This window comes from Aotus nancymaae, unplaced genomic scaffold (genome assembly GCF_030222135.1).
Source record: "Aotus nancymaae isolate 86718 unplaced genomic scaffold, 86718_ANA_hifiasm-v0.15.2.pri h1tg000040l, whole genome shotgun sequence".
NCBI lineage: Eukaryota > Metazoa > Chordata > Mammalia > Primates > Aotidae > Aotus > Aotus nancymaae.
In genome coordinates, this window is record NW_026988454.1 from 20,489,338 (window position 1) to 20,515,219 (window position 25,882).

A 25,882-nucleotide genomic window follows, 5' to 3' on the forward strand; every position below is an offset into this window, starting at 1 on the left:
CATATGACATTTCAAAAACTCAACTTTAAAATAAGAAATCCCTTAGTAGCCTTTATAGAACATGTGTAATGCTAAAAGCCTATTTAAATGTCATTTTTTTGAATTGATAAGGGAAAACACAAGAGGTCTACAGTGCTATCTAGAACATACAGATAAAAACATCTTAATAGTATCATGTATAAATGTATATCATACATAAATATGTATCATATGTAGAGAATTATTTCTATTTTGCTAAAGAAAACAATGTATATCTTTGTTGAAAAGTGCTTTCTATTTGTAAAATATTATTAATAATTAGGTATTCCAAAAACAAATACTATCTAATTACTGGAACCAGTGGTTCACAATTATTTTGGACAACAGAAGCAAATAACAGAAAATATCCCACAAAAAAGCAAAGAAACAACCAAATAGGGACATGCAACAAACACACACTATTTATTTTTTATTTATTTATATTTTACTTTAATTTATGGGGTACATGTGCAGATCTTGCAGAATTGTTACATAGGTATACACATGCCATGGTGGTTTGCTGCCTCCATCCCCCCATCACATACGTTAGGTATTTCTCCTAATGTTATCCCTCCCCAATCTCCCCACCCCCTGCTATCCCTCCCCTAGTCCCCTACCCACCAACAGACCCCAGTGTGTGATGTTCCCCTCCTTGTGTCCATGTGTTCTCATTGTTCAACACCCACTTATGAGCGAGAACATGTGGTGTTTTGTTTTCTGTTCTTGTGTCAGTTTGCTGAGAATGATGGTTTCCAGATTCATCCAAGTCCCTGCAAAGGACATGAACTCATCCTTTTAATGGCTGTACAGTATTCCACGGCATTTATGTGCCACATTTTCTTTATGCAGTGTATCGCTGAGGGGCATTTGGGTTGGTTCCAAGTCTTTCCTATTGTAAACAGTGCCACAGTAAACGTATGTGTGCATGTGTGTTTATAATAGAATGATTTATAATCCTTTGAGTATACACCCAGTAATGGGATTGCTGGGTCAAATGGTATTTCTAGTTCTAGATCTTAGAGGAATCACCACACTGTCTTCCACAATGGTTGAACTAATTTACACTCCCACTAAGAGCATAAAAGTGCTTCTATTTCTCCACATCCTCTAAAGCATCTGTTGTCTCCAGATTTTTTAATGATCGCCATTCTAACTAGCATGAGGTGGTATCTCAATGTGGTTTTGATTTGCATTTCTCTAATGACCAGTGATGATGAGCATTTTTTCATGTTTGTTGGCTCCATAAATGTCTTCTTTTGCCAAGTGTCTGTTCATATCCTTTGCCCACTTTTTGATGGGGTTTTTTTTTCTTGTGTAGATTCTGGATATTAGCCCTTTGTCAGATGGGTAGATTGCAAAAAAAACTTTCCCATTCTGTTGGTTGCCAGGTCACTCTAATGATTGATCCTTTTGCTGTGCAAAATCTCCTAGGTTTAATTAGGTCCCATTTGTCTATTTTGGCTTTTGTTGCCATTACTTTTGGTGTTTTAGTCATGAAGTCCTTGCATATGCCTATGTTCTGATTGGTATTGCCAAGGTTTCTTCTAGGGTTTTTATGGTGTTAGGTCTTATGTTTAAATCTTTAATCCACCTGGAATTATTTTTTGATTAAGATGTAAGAAAGGGATCCAGTTTCAGCTTTTTGTACATGGCTAGCCAGTTTTCCCAACACCATTTATTAAATAGGGAATCCTTTCCTCATTGCTTGTTTTTGTTAGGTTTGTGAAAGATCAGATAGTTGTAGATGTGTGGCATTACTTCCAAGGCCTCTGTTCTGTTCCATTGGTCTAAATCTCTATTTTGATTACTGTAGCCTTGTAGTATAGTTTGAAGTCAGGTAGTGTGATACCTACAGCTTTGTTCTTTTTGCTTATGATTGTCTGTGGGGAACGTTCCCATGCAAGGCCCCTCAGAATTGGGCCTTGCCATATGGTGAGCTTGAGCCCGGACACAGTTTCCTGTTGGAGGCAGTCGAGCTATGGGAAAGCTGAACTGCAGTCAAAGGATATATGAAAATAACTTTACTAAGACAATGATGTGATGCCTATGTGGTCTGAGACGACATTGTGTCTATTTTCTGTTCCTGCATTTATGACTTTGTTTACCCGCTATTGTTGGGTCCTATGCTTGTTCTTGTGACTGCTGTTTGCAAAGGTAATAGGTTTACTGTCTCTCTGTGCCTTGTATAGATTGTTAACTTCTTAACTATAGGTTTCCTCACCCTGATAATGAGACCCACCTGTGTGACTTGATTGTACCTGATTATGTATCTGATTTTACTATTGTGTTATCTGCTGCCTAAGCTTGTACCCTAAGGACTTTCTCTTCTCTTTCATGTATAAGATAATGGTATCTGTTCCTGTAAATGAGGTGGGACAAAGAATGTTCCTGTAAATGAAGTAGGACAAAGATATATATACTAACTATGTGCAAAATAAAGTTGCTGTTTAAGCAATTGCTTACTCAGTCCTCCAGACCCCGCTTTCTGTTCTTTTCTTCCACGCACTCCCCTATTCAGGTTGGAACCCTCTTGCTGGCCAAGAGTCCCCGGCAGACGCGCCGGCCTTTCAGGAACCCAGAATTGTCTTGCCTATGTGGGCTCTTTTTTGGTTCCATATGAAGTTTAAGGCGGTTTTTTTCCAGTTCTGTGAAGAAAGTCAATGGTAGCTTAATGGGGATAGTACTGAACCTTGGGCAGTATGGCTATTTTCATGATACTGATTCTTCCTAACCATAAGCATGGAATGTTTTTCCATCTGTTTGCGTCCTCTCTTATTTCCTTGAGCAGTGGTTTGTAGTTCTCCTCGAAGAGGTCCTTCACATCCTTTGTTAGTTGTATTCCCAGATATTTTATTCTCTTTGTAGCAATTGTGAATGGGAGTACACTCATGATTTGGCTGTTTGTCTATTATTGGTGTATAGGAATGCTTGTGATTTTTGTACATTGATTTTGTATCCTGAAACTTTGCTCAAGTTGCTTATCAGCTTAAGGAGATTTTGGGCTGAGACGATGGGGTCTTTTAAATATACAATCATGTCATTTGCAAATAGAGACAATTTCACTTCCTATTTTCTTAATTGAATATCCTTTATTTCTTTTTCTTGCCTGATTGCTCTGGCCAGAACTTCCAATACTATGTTGAATAGGAATGGTGAGAGAGGCCACCCTTGTCTAGTGCCAGTTTTCAAAGGGAATGCTTCCAGTTTTTGCCCATTCAGTATACTGGTGGGTTTGTCATAAATAGCTTTTATTATTTTGAGATATGTCCCATTGATACCTAGTTTGAGAGTTTTTTTTAGCATGAAGGACTGGTGAATTTTGTCGAAGGCCTTCTCTGTATCTACTGAGATAACCATGTGGTTTTTGTCTTTGGTTCTGTTTATGTGATGGATTATGTTTATAGACTTGCATATGTTGAACCAGCTTTGCATCCCTGGGATGAAGCCTACTTGATTGTGATGGATAAGCTTTTTGATGTGCTGTTGTATTCGGTTTGCCAGTATTTTATTGAAGATTTTTGCATTGATGTTCATCATGGATATCAGCCTGAAATTTTCTTTTTTAGTTGTGTCTCTGCCAGGTTTTGGTATCAGGATTATATTGGTTTCATAAAATGAGTTAGGGAGGATTCCCTCTTTTTGTATTGTTGGAATAGTTTCAGAAGGAATGGTACCAGCTCCATTTGTATGTCTCGTAGAATTTGGCTGTGAGCCTGTCTGGACCCGGACTTTTTTTGGTTGGTAGGCTATTAATTGCTGCCTCAATTTCAGACCTTATTACTGGTCTATTCAGGGATTCAACTTCTTCCTGGTTCAGTCTTGGGAGGGTGCAAGTGTCCAGGAATTTACCCATTTCTTCTAGGTTTACTGGTTTATGTGCATAGAGTTGTTTGTAGTAATCTCTGACGGTAGTTTGTATTTCTGTGGAATCAGTGATGATATTCCCTTTATCGTTTTTTATTGTATGTATTTGATTCTTCCTTTCTTTTTTCTTAATCTAGCTGGTGGTCTATTTTGTTGATCTTTTCAAAAAACCAGCTCCTGGATTTATTGATTTTTTTTGAAGGGTTTTTTGTGTTTCTATCTCCTTCAGTTCTGCTCCGGTCTTAGTTATTTCCTGTCTTCCGATAGCTTTTGAATTTGTTTGATTTTGCTACTCTAGCTCTTTTAATGGTGACAATAGGGTGTCGATTTTAGATCTTTCCTCGCTTCTCATGTGGTTATTTATTGCTATAAATTTCCCTCTAGACACTGCTTTAAATGTGTCCCATAGATTCTGGTATGTTGTATCTTCATTCTCATTGGTTTTGTAGAACATCTTTACTTCTCCCTTCATTTCATTATTTATTCAGTAGTCATTCAGGAGCAGGTTGTTCAGTTTGCATGTAGTTGTGCGGTTTTGAGTGAGTTTCTTAGTCCTTAGTTCTAATTTGATTGCACAGTGGTCTGAGAGACTGGTTGTTATGATTTCTGTTCTTTCGCATTTGCTGAGGAGTGATTTACTTCCAATTATGTGGTCAATTTTAGAGTGTGATGTGGTGCTGAGAAGAATGTATATTCTGTGGATTTGGGGTGGAGAGTTTTATAGATGCCTATTAGGTCCGCTTGGTCCAGATTTGAGTTGAAGTCCTGGATATCCTTGTTAATTTTCTGTCTTGTTGATCTAATATTGACAGTGGAGTGTTAAAGTCTCCCACTATTATTGTGTGGGAGTCTAAGTCTCTTTGTAGGTCGTTAAGAACTTGCTTTATGTATCTGAGTGCTCCTGTATTGGGTGCATATATATTTAGCATAGTTAGCTCTTCTTGTTGCACTGATCCTTTTACCATTACGTATTGCCCTTCTTTGTCTTTTTTGATCCTTGTTGGTTTAAAGTCCATTTTATCAGAGATGAGGATTGCAACTCCTGCTTTTCTTCGCTCTCCATTTGCTTGGTAAATCTTCCTCCATCCCTTTATTTTGAGTCTACATGTGTCTTTACATGTGAGATGGGTCTCCTGAGCACAATACACCAATTGAATTCAACTTTTTATCCAATTTGCCAGTCTGTGTCTTTTTGTTGGGGAATTAAGCTCATTTACATTTAAGGTTAATATTGTTCTGTGTGAATTTTAACCTGCCATTTTGATATTAGCTGGTTGTTTTGCCCATTAGTTGATGCAGTTTCTTCACTGTGTTGATGGTCTTTACCATTTGGTACGTTTTTGCAGTGGCTGGTACTGATTGTTCCTTTCCTTGTTTAGTGCTTCCTTCAGGAGTTCTTATAAGGCAGGCCTGGTAGTGATGAAATATCTTAGCCAATTGCTTGTCCATAAAGGATTTTATTTCTCCTTCACTTATGAAATTTAGTTTGGTTGGATATAAAATTCTGGGTTGAAAGCTCTTTTCTTTAAGGAAGTTGAATATTGGCCCCCATTCTCTTCTGGCCTTAGGGTTTCTGCTCAGAGATCCGCTGTGAGTCTATGTGGAACATGTGTCCCAGTCTTCATTATCTTTGGAAATCTTCTGAGTCCTCATCTTCATCATCTATCTTTTTGAAAAACTTGTTACTCTCCCCAGAAGGAAGGTCTGATTTCTTCTTAAGAAAGCTGCAGCACTAACTACATCCTTACCCTCATCCTCATCTGTAGAACCTTCTGAATCCTCCTTATTCTTCTCAGCATCTTCATCCCCAGACTACTCAGGGTTCTGCTTATAGCTTGTGATATGGGACTTGAAATCACAGTTGTATTTTCAGATCTTCTGGCGCAAGGTGCTCAGAGCCTTGGCATTGTTCTTGTTCATCTTCCCTTCCTTATCTTCCCAAAGCTCATTAAGATAGTCCTCGAGGTCAGCCAGGATGCGGATATAGAAATGGGGCACACCTTCTTTGCCCACAATGCTCTTGGCCTTCTCATATGCTTTTCCCAAGAGCTCAACCTCTTCCAGGCACTTGGTGACATCACGAATCTTCATGGTATTACAGATAATCTGGATAAGGTTGGTAAGCTACTCAAACCTCTTGTCCTTGGCACTTCGGACAACTCTCTTGGTATCTTCTTCATCCTCACTCAGCAACAATGGCTGTTTGCTGTACTTGCTTCCCACAGGTTTGGTGACAAGCTCCACCCCAGACAGGGATGACTCGGATTCGCTGTCCGAATCAGCGATGAAAAACTGTGACATGGCGATGGTGCGGAGGTGCTACGGCAGGCTCAGCCAGACCAGCTGAGGTCTCAAGTCACATCAGAGAGCCAGGACAGCGGAAATGCCCACACACACTATTTCTTTACACAATTTTCCATATGCAAATCCAACTTGATACAAGATGTATTTTCTAATACTCTAATACTAAATATATATGTAGAACATATGTAGTATTACAAGTATTTAAAAATATGTATACAGTGTCTACCATATATAAATTATACATATATAATTTATAATATATAATTTATATTTCACATATAAATTATACATGTATAAAACATGCAATTTGTACTTTTTCTTTAGTCTTGAGAAAATAACACACAAATTTACATAAACAAAATGGGAACATCAAATCTCACCAGCAAATCTGACACAAGCTCAAAATCAGAAGCAAGGTGGGTTAGGAGAAAATCTGAATAATTCACAGGGAAAGATGAGACATCATGTAGGAAACATAAACTGGGGATTAATGAATACATTTTGTGTGTAAATTGGCTTATCTGTTTTTCAAAGGAGAAGATATAAAATTTCCAGGTGTTTAAGAATATTCACTTGTTTAAAAAAAAACCCTGAAAATTATAGATACATATGAATAAGAGGATTATCTTAAAAAGAGAAATAAAGGACAGATGAATGGAAAATAGAACACAATAAATAAAAGACATACGAAAGTCATGGAGGAACAAGATGAATTCAGTGCAGAGAAAAAAAGTGAAGACAGAATGAACACAGATGATACAGTTGTTCACGTAAGCCACAAAGCAACAGTACATGCAATTCTTTATAATTGCATAATTATAACAAGGCTAATGAAGAAGTAATTAAGAGTTTGACATTGGTATTTTCATTTTTGATAAAATTCAAGGAAAAACAAAAGCACTGCCTACTGTGACACATTTTTCAAAAGGAGTAATATTTAATTATTAGGCTTTGGCAAAAGTAGCACCTATGATGCTTCTGCTATTCTTATCAGAAAAGAGGACATCTTGTAGAATAATTTTCTAGGAAGACAAAACAGACTAACAGCTTACCTATCAAATGTTACATTCACTAACTCAAAATAGTATGGAAACTGAATAAATTCTCTACTTACTGGTTTTGCAAACCAATCAGTATTATTAGAAACATTTCACAGTAAATGTATATATTAATAAATCCTAATCCAGCTGCTCTTACATTACATATACACTAATTAATATTTTTAACAGAATCATACCAAAAATAATTTTTCTCATAGAAGATATTAACATTCTATTCAAAAGCTGCATTAATTCCCAATTATTGTCGAAGCCCTTAGAAAAATGCCAAAAAAAGACAAAAGGAAATGTATAACACCGACTTTCATTTTAAATTATAATATATGCAAATACATGAAAATATTGAAAATACTCTGTAGTTGTATTATTTTCATATAATCAAATAAAGTACATGCTTATAGCACAAATAATTTCTTACATATATAAATAATACATTAAATTGTACAGCTTTTGTCCTAGTATTTTAAACCTGTAAACTTTTCAATATTAGTGCCACCACAGAAGGGAGACAACTACATAATAAGATAGTTATTGAATCATACATTTTGTAAGATAGTTGATAAAATTATTACACATTGGACAATAAATGATTTATAGCTTTTTTTCCTCTCTCTCTAAAGATTATAAACAGTTATAAACTGAAACCACTGCCCTTTCCACTAAAAATAACCTCCCCCAAACCCAGTGCACACCAGCCTGGGCAACAGAGTGAGACTGCCTCTAAAGAATGAATGAATGAATAAATATATACATAATCCAAGTGGAACTTTCATCAATTATTTTGAAAATGTGACCAAATTATTCATTCTTTTAAGTACAGTTTTACTTTTGGGAAAGTGTGTGTGCATGTGTGTGTGTGTGTGTGTGTGTGCGCGCGCACATGTGTATGTTTGTAAAAATAAGCTGCCTTAAAAGCACAAGTCTAAAAATGGGAGGGAAAAAAACCCTTAAGAGAATAAATGCTTACATTAATATATGTAGTACAAAACAATAATTCATTTAAAGCTGTTATGACTCCAGTGCTGTGAGTTGCAAACATATTATTTCAACTTTCTTTTGTAAAAGGCTTCTTATGGTCTTGAGACTTAAATGTACCCACAGAGTTAGCAAAGCACAAACTATTTTTTTGTGATATTTTACTACCAGTATTTATCTACCAGGAAAAACCAACATGAAACCAAAATACAAAAGCCACTGATAGATGATTCTAGACATATGACAAAGAATAATCGTAAAATAAAGAAGTTCATAAGTATTCATTTATTGTCTTAAAATATCAGTAATACTGCCTTTCGTTCCTGCCACACCGATTACTACAAAAGGAATACTGATTTGATACTTTATTTTTAGAAACAGAGTCCTGCCCTGTCACCAGGGCTGGAATGCAGTGTCATGATCATAGTTCACTGCAGCCTTGAACTCTGGGGCTTAACTCATCCTCCCACTTCAGCCTCTTAAGTAGCTAGGACTACAGGTGCCTGCCATCAGGCCTAACCAATTTTTTTTTTTTAACTTTTTGTAGAGACAAGGTCTTGCTATGTTGCCCATGCCAATCTCAATCTCCTGGCCTCAAGTGATCCTCCTGCCTCTGCCTCTCAAAGCGCTGGGATTACAGACATGTGCCATTGCATCTGGCCAATACTTGATATTTTAATACATTTTAGCCTAAAAAAAAGTAAAATCTTCATTAAAAAGATAAAATTTTATATAGATGAAATATCATCTGTAGAAAATACCTGCAAAATATTAAGAATACTATCCAAGTATACTCAAAATCTGTCACTGAGACACAACCAGGGGAGTGTAGAGTTTGTCAGTTAGAGAAATAATAACTATGGTTACAAAGTGACAAAAGCGCAAGGTCGCAAAGATATATTTCTGTTCCCATTACTCCCACCGATCTTAATCACCCCCAAGAGACCAAATGAACAATTAAAGCTGTACCGAGTAGAACTTTAATTATATTAGAATGTTCTAAATTGATATCACGTCATTTAATACATTTGTGCTTGTGTAATAAAGATAAATTTGAGTACAGTAATATATCATTGAATAGAACATAAATATTGGGGGAGGGGAAAGGTAGTATTTTGTCAAAATCTTAAATTTTTTACTCTCACTAGTGATAAAGAATTATACCTATAATAATTTCTTGAATGTCCGAAATTGTACACCTGGCAAAAACTGACCCTGAGAATCAAATTCGCTGATGGAATAGCATCAATTCATGGAAACAAAGTCAGAAATTTTCACTCAGTTTACATTAAAATAAGTTAGCTTAGAAGTTAGAATTTACACCTAACTTAACGCCACTGTTAATTAAAACACATGATTTTGATTTTGTCTATTAATATGTGTTAAGCATAACTTTTATGACTTAGGCATCTGTGTTCATGAAGGATACTGGTCTGTAGTCTCCTTACAATTTAGTTTCTAGTTTTGTTGAAAGGGCAATGCTTGCCTCATAACGTGAGTTGCAAAGTGTGCCCTTCTCTTCTATTTTAAGAAGAGTGTAAGTACAACTGGTATTATTTGGTAAAATTCATCAGTAAGCTTTCTGAGCCTGGTGTTTTCATTGTGGGAAACATTTTCATTACAACTTTGATTCTTTAATAATTACAGAGCTACTTAAGTATTTCTTTCAGAAGAAGCTTTGGTACTTCCAAGAAATTTGGGACGTTTCAAGGAAATTCTCCATTTCATCTAAATTGCTGGATTTACTGGCATTAAGTACATTTTCCTTATCAGTCCCTCTGTGTTTCTGTAGAAACTGGAATGATGTCCACTTTTTCACCTCTACAATAGGTAATCTGTGTCTTTTTGTCTTTTTTTCACCACTCTGACTATATGTTTATCAATTTTATTGATCTTCACAAAAATCCAGCTTTTAATTTTATCAGTTTTCTGTTTTTCTGTTATCTATTTCACTGATTTCAGCTCTTTATTATTTCAGTTTTTCAGCTTACTATAGATTTAATCTGCTCTTTTTTTTTTCTAGTTTCTTGTGGTGAAAGCTGAGGCCACTTGCTTGGAACCTTTCTTGTTTTTCTAATACAAAGCATTTAATGCTATAATGGATAATTTAGCTGCATCCCACAGAACTTGATACATCTTTTTTTCAGTTCAAAAATACTTTGTTTAAAGCAAGAAGGTAAACTAGTCCCTGTGACTCCATAATGGCTCAAGCCAAGGTCACTATTTAAAATTATAATAAGCAAAACCAAACAAGACAATTTGTTAAATTCTGCTTTCATCTATAGATCACAACTACAGATCACAACTACACAGAAATGATAGGAACTCTTTATTCAAAATATGCTTGTTTGTTTTAATTTGAAGATCCTGACTAGTGAGCAGCAAAAAGTATACAGTCATAAAAACAAAGGGAATTCCCTTTCATTAACGCCTAGAAAGATAATATACAAACACGTGCAAAGTATTCAAGTGTTGCTATAATTACTTAACGTGCTCTGATGTTTGAGCAACTGAACACATCAATATGATTAAGATTATGATGCATTTTATCTTAACCACTTACATATTTCCTAGATATAGCTCTATTCACTGAATTGGAAACCACGAACACTCCTGGTACCTAAATTATGGCCACCAGACACTGCAATGAAAGAAGTCATAGTTCCATAGAAAAATACCTTATTCTAAATTTGGCTCAGAAATACACAAGATTAGTAGGGAGGAGGTGCACTGACCAAAAATAGGATAATGTGAAAAGCAACAATAATAACTTCAGCAGAATGAAGTACATCAAATACGTTTAAGTTGTTGAGCACACAGTGAAAATAAAAAGAATAAATTGGTCATCATGGAACCTATTAGAGAACATCCCCTTAAAATGAATACTAAAATAAGGGGAAAGAATCACATATTTATCCTGCCTTTGCTATATGAACTGTCCTATTGTATAAACAAATAGCAGATAAGAGAAGTTTCTCTTTACTGACCTGATCTACATAATAAGTAGAGAAGGAAAGACAAAGTTAGAATGTCTCCTGTTTTGCAACTACTATGTAGTAATAGATCTCAGCCTTAACCACCACTGGCTTCCAATATCTGAAACAGACATTAAAGTTCCACCAGCTAAATGAGTTATCAGTATCACCTATGAAGTAGTCTTGCTAAAAATGAAAAATAAACCTGCATTTGATCAAGCCTCAGTAAATTATCCAATTTATAGGAAATCTGAGGTCAAGAAAAACCAAATGTTAAAGACAATGGGGATGCAGCCAGAAAACGTCAGCATCTACAAGATTCTATCTTCAACAAATAAAGGCCAAAAAAGGAGAGGTAAGGTAAAGAAGGGAAGTAAGGAGCAAGAGGAGAGAAAAGACTTACCTATCAATCACAATTAATCCTTACTGGATCTTAAAGCAAACAGATTATAAATGTCTGTAGTATACTATCATTCGTACAAAAGAAAAAACAGAATATATTTATGAATTTGCTTGTAAATGCACAGAATCCCTCTGGAAGAACATGAGAAAAACTAGTAACATGGTACCTGTAAGGAAACTAGATCACCAAATGACAAGTAGGAAGAAGACTATTGTATCTTTTGAATTGTGTGAATATATTCTCTATTGTAAAAAATAAACTGTGTTATTGCAATTACAAAGCTTGCCTAAACTAAAATTACCAATTAAATTTTTAGAGAAACTGCTTTATATTAGAGAAATGACAATAGCTTTTACTAGCACAAATATTACCTCATCATATGTGTATCTGTAGTCAGCCTTCTTTGATTTGAGGTCCCATAAAACTACTGTTCCAGATTCAAAGCCAATCAAAAGCTGTGATAAAAGAAAAAGCCACATTACCTAGGAATAATATCAATTATAAAACATTTATCTGCTGACAATGAAAGTAACTACTACCATTCAAATGCTTTGAGTAGAAATGTACAATATAAACAAACATCTGCATTGCTAATTAGTAATCACACAGATGACAAATGAGAACACTGCATGGCATATTTATATGTCTTTGATGATTAGGGACTCAACATACAACTGACTTCTGAAAACTAAAACAGTACCATCTTGAAGTCTTAAGTGTACATCTTCACTAATATAGCAGATTTTAATAAATTACTAGTAAATATTAACATTTGTATGTATTTTAAGTTTATAAACTTTTCAAATTTGACACACTATCAGGCAATCTCCTCTACTCCATCTATATATTGATAATTTCCAAATCATATTCAGCCTACATCCCTCTCATGAGATTCAGACACATAATTCCAGTGGCCACATCTCCATTTATCTACACAAGAAACTCCAAGTAAATGTGCCCAAAATTGAATTAACTATATTCTTCTCTACTCTGCTTCTCTGGATTTCCCTGTTGCAGTGTCTCTCACTACTCCTTACCATGTTTATTCAGTGGCACTGGCTAGAAACCTAGGGGTCATTCAACTTTAGTCTCTCCTCCAATAGGTAAAAGCACCATGTAAATTTAAATTACATTATATTATCTAATTTACTTCTCTCCACTTTTAGTGCCTCTTCCCTGGTTCAAGACACAAAGATTCCTTTTCCGGTCTCCCTGACTCCAGTCTTGCTCCTATTTTAACCCATTTCATATTGTAGCTACAGTAACAGTTCTAAAATACAAAATGAATGGGGAAATGTATGCTTCTATTTAAAATTTTTAAATGCCACACCATTATTTTTAGGATAAGTTGCAAAATCAGCAATATAACCTACAAGATGCATCATGGTTTGACCTCTGTTTACCTCTCCAGCTCCATCCCTTATCTCACCATGGCCACTCAATACATTACAGTATATTCTTAAGTTCATACTCTCTCTTACCTTTGAGCCTTTGTACATGCTGCCTCCGTACCTGAGCCACTCCATTTGAATGTCATACTTTTTGTCTGACTAGTCCTACTCATCTCTCAGATGTCATTTTAGTGATCATTTCCTCTGGGAAGCCTTCCCCAACCTACCAAATGTAAGTCAATACCCTTCCTATGTGTTCCAATAACACTCTGCACTTTTTTTTTTTTAAATCTGAAAGATCACCACAAAATACAATAATGAACTTTTCCTTATTTGAATTATTGTGCAGTCTGTAAAACTGGCATATCTGGGCAAGGATTAGTTTTATCTTGTTTACTACAATACCCCTAACATAACACACAGGGCCAGATATGTTATAAATACTTAAGTATTATGAATGCATCCATTTCAAAATGGAATGCATCTTCCTGCCTCAGAAACTATGTACACTACCCATAGAACCTCTGCTGCCCCCGGCCCCTACCCTCAGTATTTTCCAAATCTCAGTTTGAGATTTTCTCTGCTTAAAACCTCCTCCCCTTTTATTCAATAAGCAATCTTCTATTAATATTTTAAGTCTAAATTCAGTGTTACTTCCTAGTTAAGTCTACCCAGTTTCTCTAGACAAATTAAGATGCTCCCTTTCTTAAGCTAGAACCATGCATTTTCATATATATTTCCTAATATATACAATACACACAATAAATATTTGTTTAATAATTATAGAAATGATTAGTCTATATCTGTCTGGGTAATCTGGGGATATGAACCAAATTTTGGAAGACCCAGTAATTTTAATAAGACAAATTTAGAAGATTTCAGAGTACAGGGGCAGCTGGAGGGGCTAGCTGTTGAAACTAACAAAATAAGTTTTCCTACTTTAGTACAGAATACAGTCAATTTTTCTAACCTTATCTCTTATTTTCTAGGCAATCTGAGATACATATACCTTTTGGAAAAAAATGATATTTGTTTCCTCTCTTTTCCCAGGCTTTTCAAGTGTCTTGGACATGTGATATAGCATTGGAGAAAAGAGGAACTTCAGGAATAAGGAAAGAGTAGAAAAGAATAAAACTTAAGAATTGATGTACACTGCAAATGGCACTGCCTAGGACCCAAGTAACCTGAATTCTAGTATTAAATCTGCCACTTAATAGCCATATAACTTTAAGGAAATAATTTTATCTATCCAGACCATAAAAGCTTAAGAGAGTTAAACTTTACCCTCTAGTATTCTAAGGATATTAGAAATATGTGACAACAGGTTAGAGTTTCATGCCCATAATCTTCTAGCTTTTCAATGCCTTTCTCTACAAAATCAAGAGAATAATAAATATTTAAAAATAGAAAACTAGAGTACTTAATTAAACTTGGAAAATTCTTCAATGCTTATTCCTACTAGAATCTTTTATAACCCACAGAGATGTTAATTAGTTTATATACTAATGACTAATTCCCCTCTAAATCTTCCTTACAAAAAGCATTACTGGGTACATGGAATATGAATACATCTCTCTATAACATGTAAATGGAAAGAAAGTGTAGTGTAATAGAGAGTACTCCTGGGTTAAAATTAAAGAAATCAGTCTTCAAATCCCAGACAAACCACAGTCTAGCTCTGGATCTACAGAACACATAATGTCACTACGTCTCGGCTTTATAATCTGTAAAGTAAGGGAAATTTGTAATTTATAATTTGTTGAAAGGATCCAATGAAGTTGTGCATATAATGTGACCAGTAAAGTGTCTGACACATAGAATTAAATAAATGGTAACTATTCCTATCATAAAGTAATTTGACACTAATGTCTAACCATCCTTGGCCAAGACTGTCACTAAATGTGGCAGTATCCACCTGTACGGTTAGTATTGAAGGAACTTGCCCTATCACCTTACATCATTTTTCAATGACAAAATGTCTAGATCTTTGCAAACAGGAAAGAGTCTACAAGAAATCAAAGTTTATAAAATATAGTTCATTTTAGCATCCTATTTTTTAAATTTTATATATATATATATAACTTATTTACATCATCTTCATTATGGAATGAATTATATATATAATTCATATAAATGTATATTGAGTAGTTGGTATTTTTATCATAAGTTAGATGCTATGGAAGCTAGAAATCTGTATAAATATTACCTTTGTGCTCAAGGAGACTTTCAAATTCAGGGGAACTGAGATATGCACACATTTCTAATACAAAGCATTATGTGATAAATATCATAAAATTTCATAACTAAAGCACTAATAAATGTGACAGAAAGAAAAAGCATTTTCTGTCTGGATTATCATGGAAGACATCACAAAAGAAAAATATTTAATCTGGGCCTTAAAGGGCGGGTAGGATTGCAACAGAGAGGTGGGAGAGAATTCCATACAAAAGGACTCACATAAACAAAGGTATGGAAACATCAAAGAGCAGTTCATAACTGAAAATATAACTATTTGCTTCAGCACAGCATTCAGGTAAAGATATCATGAATAATAAGGAAATCTAGGGTTATATTTTAGGAAAAGCTGATTTTATTTGTTAGATACTATAGACCCACTGAAAGCTTTGAAACAAGAGAACGTTAAGATTAAAATGGCACTCTAGGTCAGACACGGTGGCTCGCGCTTGTAATCTCAGTAGTCTGGGAGGTCAAGGCAGGAGGATCACTTGAGCCCAGGTGTTCAAGAACAGATTGGGCAACATAGTGGGACTTTTAGGAAATTTAAAAAGAAAAAAGAAAGAAAGAAAAAAGGAAAGAAAAGAAAAGCAGCAAAGGAAGAATTAAAATGACTTGATGATCAATTCAAGGTGGAAAGGAAGGTTTCAATTCTCCTACCATGCCACTCATCCAAAGGCTTGGTTTTTAAATAAATATTTCATATAAAAATTAAATAAAGATCTAGGTTACTTTATACTTGCTTTATGTAAAGTTTCTCTCAAAGCATACAATGCTATAATTATGACCTAACTCCAAATGGTCTAATTATCCTTTTGTTTACTCAATGGCAAACTAAGAGAACAGTGTTAAACAATATGTCGGCTCAACCTCTCCCACAATTGAGGAATGAAAAACCTGGTTAAACTCCTGCGTAAAATCCAGAGGTTTCACTTTATTGATTTCTGATAGCGATAAACTGCTTGGTATTTACTTAGCTTAACATCACTAAATTATATAGGTAGAAAAAATCATTATTAAATATAATTACCTGAAAGACTGTTTTGAAATAGAAAATATTCATTCAAAAATATTTATTAGTTATAAATGATTTAAATAACCTAATTTAACAATAGCTAGATACTGATTATATGAAACTGGTTAAAGAGTATTAAAAATTAAATAACATTTTAAAAACTCTACATTATTAATTGGATCTATGTATGACAAAAAATTTTAGGGCAGATGAGATATCAAGACAACTGTAACATAAGGCAATCTGTGTTAAGTGCTACAAAAACTGTATAATCAAATGTTCAAAAGAATCAAGACAACTGTAATATAAGGCATCCTGTGATAAGTGCCACAAAAATTGTATAACCAAAGTGTTCAAAAGAATGCAAAACAAAAGAAAAATTTATCAGGATTAACAGAAAATCAGGAAAAACAGTCTGAATGAGCCAAATATAAATTAATAACCTGTAATTATATGTATTAAGTTTCACTTAAGTTTTAGGGTATTTTCTCATCTTTTAAAATAGTAAATGATTCTGATTCTTTTATTTGTTCTTCATAATTAATAAGCATTAAGTGTATATGATGCACAACCCTCAATGGCAATCTTAACTTGAAAGAATAAGTGTGATCCTGATATAGTATGTTTAATGAAAAATACAAAAATGCATGCATTTAAATACATAATTTTTTACAAAAAAATTCTACCTTTCCCTCGTCCATTGGATTATCACTTATATGGACCACAGGTCCTGGGTGAGATTTAGATGACCTAGGAAAGAAAAAGTTAGTAAGATTTTGCCTTCAATTAAAAATTTTAATATGGCTACATATTTCTTTCCAAAAAAAGCAAGTGAACAGAAAATAAGTTATAAGGAAAGAAAGCATTTCAGCAAGTGATAAATAATACATGTATAGTTCTTAATATGGATCAAAATAGGGATCAGGGAAAAAGTGATGACTCATATACATAAACAAAATTCACAATTAAGTATACTTTCTGCATAGGAAAGAATCTTTAATTTAGTCAAAGATTTGAGCACAGGAAATTTATTGTCAAGGCAGACTTCTCGAAGTTACTATTTCTGAATAACGCAGCACCTATCTTATTTTACTAAATTCTAGCCTCCAATTTAGGCATCCTATTTAGTTGCAATAGAAATAGAAAAAAATTCTATTAAAAAAGCAACAAAGTAATGCCACCTATATCTGCTCAGAGAAAAAGAAATTCTACAGATAAGAATATGGTGAACTGGTGCTTACAGAGTAAAAATAAGCATACTTCTAATTCAAAAACTCCAAAGTTTGACAGATCACTTCACTTCATGAGAGCCATCTGTGAAACTATACAGACACCTGCACTAAGCCTACCCACTAGATGTCATGATCAATTCAAAGAGCAGACCATGAAAACCCTACCGAAGGACTGATATATGATAATAACATTCTTGCTACAGGAAGAAAAGCCAGGATTAATACACTATTACAGCTATACTAACACATGACTTAAGAAATATGTCACAGAATTATCCTTTTCACAAAAAGATGTAAATACTGTGGTGTGCAACAATACAAGACTATTTGCTTAAAAACAAAAAGAAACATTAAAAAGGGTCTTGACAATATCCTTAAACTTTGATTTTTATGTCTCCGCAGTATATGGAAAAACTTATAAAAAGAGATAAGATACAAAAAATTTAAGACAGGGTAAAGAGCACTAAAGGTCCTTAGGGTCCTATAGTTCAACTCAGTTTTTGTTGTAGTATTAGTAAATGAAAACAATCATGAATTTATCAAAATTAAGTAAAATCAAATAAAATTAATCTGATAATATATTAACTTTAGCACACATTGTATTTGATGATTATTAAAACATATCAAGTGGTAGTTTAAATCCAGTGTTCTCCAAATACTGGTGGCAACCCATTTTTGGGTCATGACCATCATTTGAAAGAAAAATAATTAGAAGATAAAAGAACAGAAAAGACAGTGTTGTTCATTAGTAGCAATGACTGTTTCATTACACTTGTGTTACAGTTTACACACATGTAAATATATGCATGCTGTGCACATATCTCTATACACATGTATACAAAGTATTTAAATGTACAAATTGCCACATCAATAGAATATTCACAAAAAAACTAATAAATCTGTACTTAATATTAAGAACATCTGTCACATATTTAATTCCATGCAGATTTACTGATTGGCTTTGATATAATGGTATTATCATACATAGAACTGATGCTTTCAAATATGAAATACTTGTTCAAACTCACAGTTCAATGGCTTTATTCCACATAATGACGTAGCCTGAGAGTGTGAAGGACTCCACATTGACAATATGTATATTACCTCGTTCAGTGCCCACATAGAGCCATTTACTCTGGAAAGGCAGATGGCAAAATGTAACTCTGCAAGAGAAAAATATATTCAATTAAAGAAATTTGAAAAATGGTAAATTTTACTGATTACATTAGAAGGTTGATTATGACATATAATTCAGGAACGGCAAAACTGATGTATAACCATCAGATTTATCTATTCATTGTGATTAATATTTAATTATGCTAATTCAGTTTTACATCAAACATAAGACCTCATAGTAAATAGATGGCATGGCATGACAGAAGATGAGTTTTGAAGCTAGAATGTGTTTCAAATCTGGCTGTCATCCACTAACTGTGTATCCCTGGGCATATCACAAATTTAACTTTAGACCATATCTATGATTTCAATATCCACATGACCCCAGAGTACTACACTGTGTTTCTCAGGAGTTACTAAGCTACTAAGCACATTAATCCATCTCAGTACCTGAGCTTACTACTCCTTCCAGCCAAAATGCACCTCCCTGATAGTTTTCTTCTTTTCAAGATTCAATTCAAATACCACTAGCATTCAAACTGATGAGGTACTTTTCTATCTCTATCAGGCCTGCCTTATATGATAGTAAAGGTCCATCTTTCTCACTAACTTGTGAGCCTCTTGAAGGACAGAGATCCTCTGTACTCAGCCTTAGACAATGTTTCTGAAATATATTTGAACTATTTCTTCCTATGCTCTGATGATATGGCAGGCCTTCATTAACAAATTATAATAATTTGCATGCGTGTGCTAAAATGTATCATTCTGACAACTGCAGACAGTTATATATTGGCTTATTTAATTTCAAGGTAAAGAATGATTATCTTGTCCTTTTTTTTTCCTCTTGTCCTTTTTGTAGCACTTATTTTTAGTTAAAAAAAGGTATCTTGTGAATATCTATAATGCTTTTTTTCCTTACAGACCCCTCCCATTTTGTCTCTCAGAATAGATTTTACAATTTAAAGGAATAGCACTTAAAACAACACACAATGATAATAATCACTGCCAGACTGTCAACACTAACACTAGGCACTCAGCAAAGCATACAGAATATTTTCTATTTCCATTAACACACAATTTCATGAAAGAGAATGTTCAAGATGAAAACACTCATCAAATAAATATGCATGCAACTCATTTTCATTCTTTCTTAGAGGTAATGTCCAGTTAGATAATTACTTAAGCTTCATCTATTTGTAATTTCTGCTGAGTGTTTTATACTACAACGTTCACTTTCTAAAGAATTTATGTAAATTTAACAAAGCATAGACTTGTCTATTGAATAAACAAAATCATTTGATAGTACTCTGTTACTTCACAAGGCTCACTTTCTCAATATTAGCTACCATCCTAAGATTTTTTTTTCCTCAGTCAGCTATAAAATTAACTTACATTACTGAGATATTTTAAGCATCTTAATGTTTTCCAAAAGTGAGAACAAAATCCAAAGATACTCAAGTCCTTCATATAAAATGGTATAATACTTGCATATAATCTACACAAATCTTCCCATACACTTTAATTCATCTCTAGATTATTCATAATGCCAATACAATGTAAACGCAATGCAAATATACTATGTTTTCTTATTTGTAGTTTTGTCCCAAATATTTTCAAGCCATAGTTGGTTGAGTCCAGGGATGCACAACCTACAGATATGAAAGGCCGACTATATAGAAATTCTCATTCAAACTGAGAGAAAGTGGAAGGTAAAAACTTTATTCATCCATAACGGTACTGAAATTAGTTTTGGCAAATAGTGTATTTTTCTTAGTTAGATTTCAAGGCCTGGGAATAATTCTCTGCAGGTCTAAGCTCTACTCTCTTAATCACCGTTCCTTTCTCATGCAAGTTACCACTTATTTCCAGCCGAGTTCTTTTATCAGCCTGCTTCCGGCTACAGCCTCCTTTTATTTTGTCTCTTTCAGTCCAAGCTGGCAATGTTTCTATTGATGCAATTTTCTCAAGACACCTCCAGGTCTTAAATAAATTTTATTGGGTTTTACTCCATTAGACAAAAGTCACACTCACAACTCTTTTTTCGGATAACCCTTTCTCTATCTTCGCTCCTGCTGAAATGCCTGTGGGATAATACTTTCAAACTTTCTAGATTCTCTGGTTTATTGAAAAGAGATCATTTCTCTTGAAAAGATCTGTGAGGTACACCCTTAAACTCTTAAAGAGCTCTTTGTGTGACTGAACTCTCTAACCTTTTGATCTTTGAGGGGTTTTTAGTAAAAATTATACAGCCACACCCTCACATTTTTCACTATGCCACACTTTTGGAAACAATCTCTCTTTTGCCAGTCGCAAAATTTCCAAAACTGTCAAGTCCTGGTTCCTTTAATAATTCTTCACTCAATTTACCTCTCTCCTCTTGCACTTTACTATAAAGCAGCAAGAAAAAGAATCAGCTCGCACCCTCAACCCTTTCCTTGGAAATCTCTTCAGCTAACTATACAAGTTAATCACTTACCCATTATGTTAGGGACAATTCTGTTAAGCATTCTGTTCTCCCACTATACAACAAGGAACCACTTTCTCCAGCCTCTCCCTAGCAAGAGACTCAAGTACTGAGTCCTACAAACAGCTTGTTCTGGGCAATATATGCTTTTCTATCATGCGCCTCAAAATTCTTCCAGCCTGTAATCACTGTCAAGTTCCAAAGTGACTTTCATATTTTTAGGTATTTGTTACAGTGGTATTCCACTTCCAGGTACCAAACTAATACCAGGTATTAGTTTTTTACTGATTTGTAACAAAGTATCACAAATTTAATGACTTAAAAGAATACTCATTTATTATTTCTGTAGGTTAGAGGACCAGGCACTTAATAGGTTCTCTGCTCAGGGACTTACAAGGCTAAAATCCACATTTCAATCATGCTGCCTTCCTGCATCCCTTTCCGGAAGTGCTGGGAAAGAATCTGCTCCCAAGTTCATTCAGGTTGCTAGCTGAATTCAGCATCTGTGGCTGTAGGACTGAATCTCTGTCTCCTTGCTGCCTGTCAGGGGGTATACTAGAGGCCACTGGTACTCCTAGAGACTACCGGCCCCCTTCATTTTCAAGCCAGCAAGAAAGAATTTCCTGTCCATTGGATCCTTCTCACACTGCGAGCCTTTTGACAGGAAAAATCTAGTCTCTTTTAAATGCTCACCTGATTGTTGGGCCTACTGAGGATCATCTTCGTATTTGAAGGTCAACTAATTTGGGAACTGAAATATATCTGCAAAATGTCTTCACCAATTATAAGTGTTTAATTAATTAACAAGGAATAGGTATGTGTACATCAAGGGGTAGATACCTTGGAGCCCATCTTAGAATTCTGCCTACCATAGGTATATGTTTAGGAGTAAAATTGTTGGGTCATGGAGGATGTGAATACCGCCCAGGAAACTTTCCGAAATGACTGCAACACTTAACACTCACTTCAGTAAGTTATGAGAAGCTCCAGTTGCATCATAATCTAGCTAACATTTTGCCATTCTGATGAGTAGTTGTTTTAGTTTGCATTTTTCGGATGACTGATTTTTGTCTTCTTTAAAAAAAGACTCGATTATTTTATCATATGTTTTCATATAAACCTCTAAAATGACATTCACTCATATTATAATACAAATTTGCACCTCTGCTTTAATGTAAGCTATTCATGCATTAATAAATAGCTCATCCTGTTCACTGGCAGAGCTAAGTACTCTTATATTCGCCTTTGGTTATATACTGCCTCCTTCCATGTAATCTTTTAATGTCTTTTTATGTAATCTTTTTATACCTTTAGCACACTGTAAGGTCCTTTTGGAACTAGAACAGTCTCTTTAAATATGTCTCTCCCTTTCCTTGACAGAAGAAATTCCTTGTCAGGTAGTTGTAAAAGAGGATTTCACAGAGTACCAGCCCCCTAAAAGTCTGTGTAAGTTTAACAAAGATTTTAAATTAACTAATTGCACACGTAAAACAAGGATAAAATTAATTACAATAGTAAAACAAAAGATGCAGAATTGTAGAAGAAATTCTGACAAGGAAAAGGGGAGAGATATTCAAAGAGACTCCTTATGGATAATTTTATTCTAGGAAGTGATCCAGTACTTCCTAAACATCTTTCCTTTAACAGTTTCAAGGTTATTAAATCATAACTGCCTTTCCTCTGAATAGTAAGATAATTTTTCTTTTTTTTTAAATTTTGCTTGAAAACATGAAACTCTACACTCAGAATTTCTAAAATGTCTCATTATTTCCATATCACCAACCAATTCTCTTTGTAGATCATGATTAGATCCAGAATAGTAGATCCCCCAACTTCCCAACAGGACTGGACACCATTCATGCCTCTGTTCTAGTCCTTAATTTCACCCCATCAGATCACTCTGATTTCTAATGCCTGTACATTATTCATTAAGCTGCTTTTAAAGAAAAGTATTTTGATAATATTATGCAATTACCAGAGAAACTTAATTCTGGGTCTTTGTTTCACCATTGTGATTAATTTTTTCCTTGTTTAACATGTGCAATTAGTTAATTCAAAATCTTTGTAAGACCTGTATAGATATTCTGGGGGCTGGTACTCAGTCAAACAGTCTTTTACAACTATCAAAGGTTATGCCCTATTTATGTGGCTACTGAGTAAATTGCAAGCTTTATAAATATGCAAAGCACAACACTGTAATAAAATAATAAAATAAGAGTATAATGTGATAAATTAGTTTTGGTTCTATATAAATTTATTTATGATACTGGGAAAATTTGATGCTAGGGTGGTAACTTATTGCTACCATACATTATAGGCGCCAGATCTTCCCTTGCTGTGCTGGAATCTGAACAGATTAACTTCATTTGTCATATAGTTATTTTTTCCTTGAGAGGACTTTAAACAGGAATGTTTCATTGATATTTAGGTTATAGAAATCTTGATTATTAATGTGTTTCATATAATAATTTTCCTTCCCTTTCATTACTTTAGAATGAAAGTATACTTATTTTATTCACTAAACAATAGACACATCTATCATTAAATATAAAAGTCATACAGAAACTGTAAATCAGAGTATTGGAATAAAGAAAAACATATGACTTTAGAAATATATTAACTTTATTATCAAGACTCAGCTTTTCAGGTGTTTAACATACTTACAGGGGAAAATATTCTATAAAATTTCATTAAGGCAAATTTTCTTAACCCCTGAGAATAAATAACTATTTATGTGAAAAGGTTTTACAAACAATAAAGCATTATATAAATCAAGAAGTATAAATACTAGACAATAATATTACATCCTACATAGGAAAGTCCACATATAATTTAGTCTTCAATCTTAAAATGCTTCACATATTGTTAGTTATAAACTTATGTAAAAACTTAACATGGTTGAGAATACTGGTCATACTAACTCATGGTGCTAAGAAAAAGACCAGAAGATAGTTGTAGCTGCTTATCAACCCATGACTTGCTCCTATTTATACTTCTTTAAAGGAAAAAAAAAATAAGGTATAAGCTAAACTAAATATATTCTGATACTGCAACTTACCTATTTTACTTTTAAATTCTCTATCTATCAAAGCAAAGAACCTTTCCTTTACATGTATAAACCCAATGGCACATAATAACGAGGCTCACCAGCATCAAGGAAGAGGAACAAAGGTGATAAATGTTTCCTAGAGCTGACAAAACAAACTACCACAGCATGGGTGGCTTAAAACGACAGAAATTTATTCTCTCACAGTTGTGGAAGCTGAGAGTCTGAAATTAAGGGGTCAGCAGGGCACTGCTCTCTCTGAGGGTTATAGGGGAAAATCTGTTACATGCCTCTCCCCTAGTTGCTGTTATTGCCAGCTATCCTTTGCATTCCTTGGCTCATAGCTACATCATTCAGTTTCTACCTCCATCATCACGTAGTATTCTCTGAGTTTCTGTGTCTATGTCTCTTCACCTCTTCTTATATGGACACTAGCCAGATTAGTCTCCACCTTAACAACCTCATACAAACTTGACTACAACTGCAAAGACCCTGTTTCTAACTAAGGTTACATTCATAGGCACCAGGTGTTAGGACTTCAAGATTATCTTTTTGGGGAAAATAATTCAATCTGATGGGTAAGTAAAGTCCATAACCTCAGCATTCTACTATGACATACTGCAGCTACCAATTCCTTTCAGCCCATGGAAGATTGAGTTTGTATTATCTCTAAAATCAAAATTATCCTATGGAAATTGAAATACCTACTTGTTAAACAAATGTCATTCTACTGAACATCTGGGAAGCTAAACTTGTTTTAGCTTTGACTAATACCCTAATGACAAGGCCAAAGTCTGTGTTGTTTACCAATACAGGCTCAGCAGCCAGCATCAAGCTGTAATAGTTGCTGTATAATAGTTGTTGTACAATTATGTACAGATCAAATAAGGAGAAGTGGGTGAGTAAGACTGCTTTAAGATGTAAGAGAAATGAAATAGTAAAGATTACCTGAATCTTAGAAAAAATTTTTTTGCAAATCAGAAAACTAACACACAAAGCAGTAATTTGCTCAAGTTCACAGAGTTAAACCAAGACTTGAGACTCCAATTCCTGTATTTTTTTCTTAAACATCATAAAAGTGAAATCACATCACGATACATCTACATCATAGGGTTGCATAACAATGTGAATGTACTTTACATTGCTGAACTGTATACAGTAAGCCCTCTGTATCCATGGGTTCTGCATCATGGATTCTACCAACTGCAGACTGAAAACATTTGGAGGAAAAAAAAAAAAAAACATGGATGGTGTATCTGTACTAACTATGTGCAGATTTCTTCTTGTCATTATTCCCTAACAATACAGTATAACAACTATTTACAAAGCATTTAAACCATATCTAAGTATTATAAATAATCTAGAGTTATTTAAAACATACAGGAGGATGTGCCTAGGTTATATGCAAATACTACAACATTTCATATGAAAGACTTGAACATCCATGAAATTTGGTATTCACAGGAGTGGAGGGTCCTAGAACCAATCCCCCACTGATACCAAAGGATGATTTTACTCAAAAATGTTTAACATGGTAAGTTTACGTGTATTTTACCACAATTGAAAAAAATAGAAAAAAAGTCCACATTATGAAAAAGTACAATTCAAATCATTACAATTTATATTATATAATTTTCTACTAAAATAATAAAATCTAACTACTTATAATAAAAATAAGACAATGATAAAATACTTAACAATTGTTCACCAAATCTAGTAAAATAGGTTATATAAACTTTTCATATTTTTCCTACTTCTGCTAATTTCCTAAATAAAAATACACAGA

The 25,882-nt window shown here is 34.2% G+C and overlaps 1 protein-coding gene and 1 pseudogene across 4 annotated transcripts in view; both read right to left on the reverse strand.

Moving 5' to 3' along the window:
• The window catches only part of STXBP5 (syntaxin binding protein 5), a 185,752-nt gene that overhangs the window by 108,639 nt on the left and 51,231 nt on the right, over positions 1-25,882 (reverse strand). For all 4 annotated transcript variants that reach the window (XR_010336586.1, XM_012452638.3, XM_012452632.3 and 1 more), the window contains exons 5-7: positions 18,499-18,633; positions 16,925-16,988; positions 11,969-12,052 (exon numbers count right to left, since the gene is read on the reverse strand). Coding sequence is in view for 3 of the 4 variants with exons in the window: in XM_012452638.3 (XP_012308061.1) it covers positions 11,969-12,052; positions 16,925-16,988; positions 18,499-18,633 (283 nt within the window). In the remaining variant the exon portion in view is untranslated. The remainder of the gene's footprint in view (positions 1-11,968; positions 12,053-16,924; positions 16,989-18,498; positions 18,634-25,882) is intronic.
• Positions 654-6,309, reverse strand: LOC105717440 (eukaryotic translation initiation factor 3 subunit C-like; annotated as a pseudogene).